Below are 9464 nucleotides of genomic sequence, written 5' to 3'. Positions count from 1 at the left end.
AATGTTCATCGCAGCACTGTTTATAATAGCCAGGACATGGAAGCAACCCAGATGTCCATCAGCAGATGAATGGATAAGAAAGCTGTGGTACATATACACAATGGAGTATTGCTCAGCCATTAAAAAGAATACATTTGAATCAGTTCTAATGAGGTGGATGAAACTGGAGTCTATTATACAGAGTGAAGTAAGCCAGAAAGAAAAATACCAATACAGTATACTAATGCATATATATGGAATTTAGAAACACGGTAATGATAACCCTGTATACAAGACAGTAAAAGAGACACAGGTGTATAGAACAGTCTTTTGGACTCTGTGGGAGAGGGAGAGGGTGGGATGATTTGGGAGAATGGCACTGGAACATGTATAATATCATATATGAAATGAATCGCCAGTCCAGGTTCGATGCAGGATACAGGATGCTTGGGACTGGTGCACTGGGATGACCCAGAGGGATGGTATAGGGAGGGAGGTGGGAGGGGGGTTCAGGATGGGGAACATGTGTATACCCGTGGCGGATTCATGTTGATGTATGGCAAAACCAATACAATATTGTAAAGTAATTAGCCTCCAATTAAAATAAATAAATTTATATTAAAAAAAACTGAGAGTTATTTTAATTGGAGGCTCTATTCTTATTTCTATATAAGAAATACATAAAACACAAGCAGAAACTACTTTCACTTCTTCCTTTTCAGCATACTCTGAAATGCTCAAAACTGTTGTAACCATTTTACTATCTCTGTCAAGAAAACAAATTTTCTTATATTCTAAGCCAGCTAAAATCAGATTTCTTTTGCTTATAGCCAGAAGCCTACTAATACAGTGACTAACTCTTCAGTTCTCATTTTAGACATCTCCTCCTCTGGGAAAAATTCCCCAACACACTGAAAACTTGCCACACACCCAGTGAGTTCTCACCATATCCCAATGCCTCCCTCCATCATGGCTGTCCCCAAAGTGTATTAAATAACTACACAATGAGCAGCTTTGCCAACTAAACTGTAACCGCTTTGGAGCAGCACCTATTAAGTGATTTAAGCCCATGTTTGTAGCATCTAGCATAAGAGTGCTCAAAACATTAGGAAACTAAATGAATGAGTAGTGTAAATGCCTACAATGCTTTATTTTTGAAACAATTCTAAATGGGAAGTTGCTAAAAGGGATGGCCAACACTCAATAAATCTTAAACCCACTTCCTGAAGGCTTTATAAAGAATTTCATAACTTCTAGCATGTGAGTTTTAGAAAAGGTCATTCATAAAAAGGAATCATACCCAGGTAAATTTGGATGATTATTATAAGGTCTGTCAACGGCATTAAGTCTTCATTGTTCACAGGATGCTCAAAGTATATTTGGCACTGAGGTTAAACTGTAGCCTGGGTGCAGTCAGTGCTCTCATCAGTAAGGGACAGTGAGGAAGTGGCAGCCAGTCAGCAACTCCAGAGGAGCTGCCACAAACGCTTCTGTTATCCACGCCTCAGATAGACAGTCAGCACTTTTAAAATGTATATGAAATGCCAGAAACAGGTTTTCATTGGTAGGAAGGATGGCCTGTTAATTAGTACAATGAGTATTAAAGTGTCTCTCTTTCATGAAGCTGAAGGGACACAACATGTATACGGACCAGCTAGTAACATTTAGCGGTGCTTGCCACCATCTCATGAAAAAAGTATAAAAATCATGTGAGGTCCTTAGAGACGGGAGGTCAAACCTGGATGCCTCACTTCATTTTCTACTCAGACATTAGTTCAGAAGAACTTCTCTTGTTATCACAAACCAACTTTAAGATCAACAAGATTCTGTCACTGGAATGCTGCTGTGTCTTCCTTGAGTAAACCTTCATGCAATGTGTTTTGATTTAGAAACCCAGAACAGAACCTCATCAGGCTCAGAAGCCAGGCACAAGTATGATTTTGTGTGCAAAACTTGGTAAGAAATTTACTTTCAAATAATATTAAGGTTGTGGGGAAGACCTCTAGGATGGCTTTCACTGAATACTGTTATCTACCAAACTATCACTGTAGATAGAGTGACTAGATTGAGTTATCTTAGCTTGCAACAATTACCAATGCAAATGTACCATTGGGAAATAAATCAGCAAAAATTTTGATCAGCAATAGTTGTGACAAAACCTAAATCATTTATTTTCAGACCTTAGAAAACCTCCCAATCAATACTACAGCTCAACTGTGTATGTCATATATCAGTTTACTCTGGTATAGAACTAGCTCTGGATTTTCTCTTCCATCAGGTTGGGGAGGTGCAGAGGGGAGGCAAAGGAGTTACCATTCAGAACATCTAAAATAAAACTCTCACTGTAAAAAAAAAAAGAAAAAAAGTCTTATGTATCCAAATCCTTGCTGCTTAGTACCATCAAGGACCAAGGTTGAGTGACTAAGAATCTCCCAAGAAAGACCCTACTATCCCTCAGTTGCATGGTTTTGAGAAGGTTGCTGCATTTTTTCCCAACACCTCAACTTCTATAAAAAGCATGCAACTTGTACTAGTCATTGACATCAGACAGTCATGATCCATCTTACAGAACATTAAATATTAGTAAGTTTAAGTTGACCTGCAAACACTTGGAACAGAAAATCAGACTGTGTGTGGTCTCTTAATCTAAAAATGTACTACATATATAAGAAAGTCCATCTTTTCTTTGCTTTTTGATAACACCACACTCTGCTGTCTATCTTTATATCAGTTAATAGTGATTAATTAAGTGATTAACAATCATTCTTATAAACTGGGAAACTTCAGTTTGTCAAAATAGTTTATATTTTAATTATTAAAAGAGTTCCACTTGGATGTCAGTTCCATTATACTTACTAAAGTGTATCTGGAGGACCAATAATAAGCACTTCCCATCGGTAGAGATCATTGTCATCTATTAAACCTGCTGAAAAGCCTTCCACTGGATTTTTGTTGAGCTCTGTGGAAAAAGAATAGTTTTATAACAAAATTTAAGTACATAATCTTCACCCAACATTCATTACAGACCATTAAAAATTCTAAACTATTAAATGAATACACCTGGACCCATTAGCAAAATGCTACCTGATGTCAAAACCTTTCATTTCTATAACACAAGGAGGCAATAGGTAAAGCAAGCTATCCAGAAGATCAACTTCTACCCCCCTTTTACATCTACCCTGGTTTCCAGCAAGGTTCCTACCATTCTAAGTAGCTCTCTGGTGGTATATAGGTATAGTGGGACAGAGAGCTTATTAGAATGCAGTTGTCAGACTCATTCCCCAGAGATTCTGGTTCAGAGGAAAATCAAACCAGTATTTCTGATAATTCTTATGGTATGGTCTTTAGGGTCTTTGGCCTTTCAGAAATACCAATAGAGTGCCTGGTACCTTTTCAATGGAACTTGCTATATAACCAATCTTAATTTATACTAGTAACTATGTATCTGCATGACTAAGTCCTCTGCATTCTTGGGGATACATGTCTGCAGCTGGCGTCCATGTGTGCCCCAACAGACTGAGTTCTCAGAGAAGACAGACTCCATCTGTCCTGCCTGTGTATGTTGAACCTTTTGCCACAATCTCCAGCATTCAGGAATGGCTTAAGAATAATAGCTGGGGCCTACAGGAACAACACTAGCAACATGAGATCTTCCTCTTCCAGAGACAGTGTGCTAGCATGGATAGAGAATGATGGGGGCTGGGGATAAAAACAAAGGCAGAGAACTAGTGAGGTAGGGGGACGCAGGCCATGAGGGCCCCTGAGAGGAGCAGGTGAGAAAGAGAGCAAAGTCTGAACAGTTCCTGGAGACACGGGGCTTAATAAAGTAATGACCCATCGATGGTGGGCATCATGTTAGGATTTTTAAAAAAGCTTTAACAAGATATAATTGACATTCAGTAAATTGTAGGCATTTAAATTATATAATTTCTTACACATTGATATATATACACAGCTGTGAAGTCATCACCACTGTCATGATTGAGTGTGTGTGTGTTGTGTATAAATATATGAATCACCAACAAGAGGCACTGGTTGGCTCAAACTGAGAAGAGGGGACAAAGCACCCAAGAGAGCAACTGAGAGAGAAGTTGCTAGGTGGCTGAACAGGTTTCTAATTCTCACATAATTCCTGCCATCCTCCTCAAGAAGCTTGGTCTCATGATAAGTAAGTGCAACACAACTCAGAGTGCCATAAAAAACTGAACAAAGTGTGTTATTAACTGAGAAGAAAATATTTAATTTTTTGAGGAATCAGAGGTGTTTATTTCAACAACTAAGATTTAACACCCCAACATGCCAGTGAAACCCAGAGAGAGCCAAAAGTGAAAGTTTATTTACATTTAAACATGAATGGCTTCTTTTCTCAAAATTTGAAGGAAATTCTTTTTTTTAATTTCTTAGTCTAATATTTTTGCCTAACTGGCAAAGCAGACTTTTATAAATAGTTTTAAATCAGTACCGTGTTGCAAAATATAAGAAATGCAGTTTTACTTTTAAACAGCCATTCTAAGACATTCTTTAAATACTGAAAATGCAAAGAAGTTGTATTTCAATCTGGTTATTTTGTTTATGAATGCAAACATTCACTGAGTGTCAATATGCTGCAGACATTCCGGAAAAGATCTGCAAGTCCCATTTTTACTGTCAACTGAGGGGCGACTAGAGCACAATCACTATCTGGACAGGAAATTTCTACACTGAGTTATCTCATTTCTAACCTTTCTCTGGACAAACACTAGTATATTACTCAGACCACTTTCTCCAACAATAGCTGTAAGAGTCTTGCAGAGATTTTATAATTTGTCCAGAAATCACCTAGTTATTGAATCTTGCATTAGAAGTCCAGTGGAATTTTATAAACATAGGTGGATAGATTCTTAAATTAGCATATATGGTCAAAACTACCCTTGAAAACTTCCTTATACTTTCCATAAAGTATATTATTGCTTCTCATTATATATTTCATCAATACACAAGTTCTAGAAAAATCTTTTACATGTTCTTTGCATTCTTCTCTTCTACAGGAGTGACTGTGCCTACTGCTTGTTTCATTAAGTAATACAAAAGTAATGCTGAAAGATGTCCATCCATATCAGTTTTGTCATGGTTTTTGCCCCCAGCATGGCTCCTCATAGCCTAGATCTATGGACATTTAACAGATTTAATCTACCTATAGAGGCCAACCATTATCATACTTTTTATGAATGCTCCCTTCAAGGTCCAATTCAAGTACCATATTCCTCCTCCATGAGGCCTTCCCTAAACAATTTACCAAATAATCTTGTCTTCTGCTAAATTCCTATTAATCATACTTTTAGTCTGTAGTGCATCCCCTGGCACTTGACTATTAGCTCCTGATTCTCACAGAAGTAAAAAGGCGATTACAATATGTATTAAATGGTCCAACATTAGCACAGGAATTTGGAGGGGCACAAAGAAGGGCACAATACAATCAAAAAGAGACAAAAAGTCTTCTAAAAAGAGAAGAGATATCTGAAATAAGACAAAGGATTTGGGTAGAGTAACAGCAAGGCTTAGACAGAAGAATATATACTACAAAAATCTGAAATATGGAGATCAGCATGGCGGCAGAGGGGTGCAACACACCATGTAGCTGAAGCTAGACAGCATGTCAGGAGGACAGCAAAGGGGCTTTGTCAGCCATGTTAGTTTAGGTTTTACCCAGAGAACAATTTTTGTTTGCGTTTTATTTTGCTTTGTTTTTAAAACAAAGAGGTCATCTCATGAAATTTACATTTTCAAAAACCAATCTCTCAGAATGTGAAAAGTATGTGATAGAGTAAGGCCATGTGATGACAAAGAAGCCAAAAAAGGAAAGGAAGCTATTAAAGTAATCCTGGAAAGTGTATGTTCAGTATATAGTAGTGGGAATAATGATGGAAAACACAGATACATAGGAGGTAGAATCAACCAACCAAGACTGGTGATATAGGGAGTTTAAAAAGTCAATAACAATACATAACTCCTCAAAAAGTTTATAAGCATAGTTACCATATAACCCAGTAATTACACTTCTAGGTATATTCCCAAGAGAAATGAAAACATTTATCCACATAGGAATTTATACTCAAATGTTTTATACTGCAGCATAGTCAAAAAGTAGAATCCAAATGTCCATCAATGAATGAATAAACAAAATATAACATATACATACAATGGAATATAATCGAGCCATAAGAAAAGGAATTAGGTGCTGATACATGCTACAACTAGCTACAACTTCGATTGTGGCATGTTGCTTCTCGATGAACTTCAAGAACATCAAGCTAAGCGAAAGAAACCAGACACATAAGGCCGCATACCGTATGATTCCTTTCATATCTACAAATCCACAGACAGAAAGCAGAACAGGGGGTGGGGGGTGGGCGGTGAGTGCAATTATTTAATTAGTCTGGGAGTTTTTGTGGGGTGATGAAAGTGTTCTGAAACTGAAGAGAGTAACAGTGGTTGTTTGCACAACACTGTGAATACCATTGAACTGTACACTTTAAAATGGCTAGTTTTATGTTATCTGAGTTTCAACTCAATTTTTTAAAATGACAAATAGAGGTTTCTATGCAGAGAAACTGGGTAGAAGTCTATTCTTTTTCTGAAATGGGAATTATAATAAAGATGTGCTGAATTTAGAGGGAGGGAAAGAAAGGACAGGTTTGGTTTTATGTACCTATAGGACATAAATACATTGTTTCCAAAAGAAATTTCAGCTAGAGACCTGGGGATTATCAGAATATTGCTGATAACTGAAGCCATAAGACTGATGGTATTACCCAAGGATGAGCCTAAGTGTGAACTGTGGAATCTAACTGAAGGAATTCTAGAGAATACCAATATCAGGGAGATTAAAAAAGAAACAGCTACAAATAAGACAGCAGTAGGAAGAAAACCAGGAAAAAGCTAGATCAAAGAAGCCAAATAAGATGTGTTCCAAGGAGAAAGTTGCCAACAATAAATGCACACTGTTTAGGAAAGAGGAGGCCTAAATTCAGTCTACTGGGTTCAGTTCAAAGAATGGCAAGGCTGCCCTGGGCGTAGGTGGTTTCAGTGTAATTGTAAAGCCATGCAGATATTCAATTGACAAAAAGAAGGTGAAGTAACAAATGAAGGTGGAAATTTCCTCCAGAAGTTTGTGATGAAAAGTGTAGTAGCCATAAGTAGATCAAATTCCAGCGAAATTCCATTTTTAAATCCCCTTTTTAATGGGAAAGTCCAAGGAAAGATGTTTAAACAGCCTACTACATTTAAATGCTAACAGAGATACCTCACACTGTATTTCAATACAAATACAAGTAAATAATGAAAGTCAGCTGGAAAAAAAAGATGCAGATTTATTTTTTAACATACTTTTAGTTGGAGGTGGCATTCCTAAGCAGAACACAAAACTCAACAGTCAGAACATACTATACAAGGTATTTTAAATTTACCAGGGCAATTAAGTTTAAACACAAATGAGAGACTAGGAGCGTATATTTACAGCACAATAGGTAAAAGTCTAATATCCCTAATACAAATAGATTTCCTGTTAATGAAAAGAAAGGGGAAACATGCAAAGGGTAAAAATACAATGAGGGGAAATGGAAATTGCTAACATACACAAAAATCTAGCCTGCTTAAGACAAATATTTAAACCAAGAACTGTATATGCCTGGGTTTTTACTTAGATTCCTAAGATATTACAGAGAAGTTTTGAATGTGAAAAAGATAATGATACTTTTTTTCTGGATGCTACCTGGACATGAGTAAAGTTGGAAACAGCTAGAAAGAGCTCTCTTTTTCTCATATCATGAATGCTCAGACAAAATTTTAAAGTTCTAAAGCAGGCAAAACTAATCAGTAACATTAGAAGTCAGGACAACAGTCACATTTTCTTCTTTTTCTTTCAATGGGGAATGAGTGGTATACGGAAAGAAGAAAGAAAGAGATTCTGGGATGCTAGTAATGGCATGCTGTACATAATATTTATGCATTTTTCTTTGTGCATATTATACTTCAATTTCTAAAACTCAATAATCCCAAAGTATTGCTGATTGCTAAATGAGAGTTATGTATGCATGCTGTGAATCTGAAAATCACTGAGGGTCTATAAACCGTGAATTAAAAATGAAATCAAGGACAAGGTAATGTCCTTGAGAATAACGATTTAGATAGGTATAAGTAGTGGAAAATAAAGTATGAGCAGGCTTGCTATGATATAATCATTATTCAAGAATAAGACTAAAAGAGAAAAAGGAAAACCCATGAAAAGTAAAAACTCTTCAATCCTAAATTTGAATCAAAAGTATCCATATGAACCCACGATAAAGCTTTAAAAATGCAGAGCTCTGTCCACTAAAAAAATCAAGAAAAATGACCAACTTTGCAGCAATGAGTGTCTCTAGCGCCCAGAATATAGTCTCCATATATGCTGCTGCTGCTGCTATGTCACTTCAGTCATGTCCAACTCTGTGCGACCCCATAGACAGCAGCCCACTTGGCTCCTCTGTCCCTGGGATTCTCCAGGCAAGAATACTGGAGTGGGTTGCCATTTCCTTCTCCAATGCATGAAAGTGAAAAGTGAAAGTGAAGTCGCTCAGTCGTGCCTGACTCTTAAGAGACCCCATGAACTGCAGCCCACCAGGCTCCTCCATCCATGGGATTTTCCAGGCAAGAGTACTGGAGTGGGGTGCCATTGCCTTCTCCGTTCCATATATGAGCTACACTTAAATGGAGCAGGGCTCTTCATAAAAATGGGTGATTCCAGGTCTGGGGCAGGAAGTGTTCTAGGCTCAACTTTCATAACAGATAAAACCGAAGCTATCAAGTAATTCCATGGTCATGTTAAAAGAACTCAGACAACTTGAAGAGACTTCCACTGGCCCACAGGGGACAATTTGAGTATCAACAGTTAATAACCACTAAGGACTGAAACATATGTTTCAACCCATGAGTTTATAAACTGATACAAGAAACAACAAATTGACTGATCCCAGTACAGGATGCTAGTAAACCATTTTGTTATTTTGAAAACCACTTTTTTTTTTTCCTCCTTTAAAACAAAACAAAACAAAACAAAAACACAAGATTTAGTCTTCCTTTTCTATACAAATAGCATTGTCAGGAAATCAAACAGTAACTACTATTTGATCAAATGAGGTATCTCTCCCTACAGAGACAGTCCAGTTGAAAAATGAAAACTTACTGAAACCTTGCCATTTTGTCATTTTAACCTAGGCATTTTAGAAAGGACAAGCAGACATTAACATGCCTCCTGATAAATACACCACCACTTATGAAGTGATCTCACCTGACTCACAAACCAGAACCCCTAGACACAATTACCAATTTATAGAAAACACGGAGAAATATATTTAATATTCCCAAGATACAATTAGTAAAATCTATACTTTGGGAAATTCTAAAAGGCAAGGTCTAGAATCCTCAATAAGTATACTGCAAGGAGCAACAACAGAGAAGACTGAATTCAG

The 9464-nt window shown here is 37.1% G+C and overlaps 1 protein-coding gene across 2 annotated transcripts in view; it reads right to left on the bottom strand.

Moving 5' to 3' along the window:
- Positions 1 to 9464, bottom strand: part of UBE2G1 (ubiquitin-conjugating enzyme E2G 1) — an 88164-nt gene that overhangs the window by 24750 nt on the left and 53950 nt on the right. For both annotated transcript variants that reach the window (XM_010847458.1, XM_010847457.1), the window contains exon 2: positions 2836 to 2938. In XM_010847458.1, the coding sequence (XP_010845760.1) occupies positions 2836 to 2938 (103 nt within the window). The remainder of the gene's footprint in view (positions 1 to 2835; positions 2939 to 9464) is intronic.

The sequence above is a fragment of the Bison bison genome, unplaced genomic scaffold (genome assembly GCF_000754665.1).
Source record: "Bison bison bison isolate TAMUID 2011002044 unplaced genomic scaffold, Bison_UMD1.0 scf7180017864249, whole genome shotgun sequence".
Taxonomy (NCBI): domain Eukaryota; kingdom Metazoa; phylum Chordata; class Mammalia; order Artiodactyla; family Bovidae; genus Bison; species Bison bison.
This window is presented reverse-complemented; position numbering and strand designations above follow the sequence as displayed.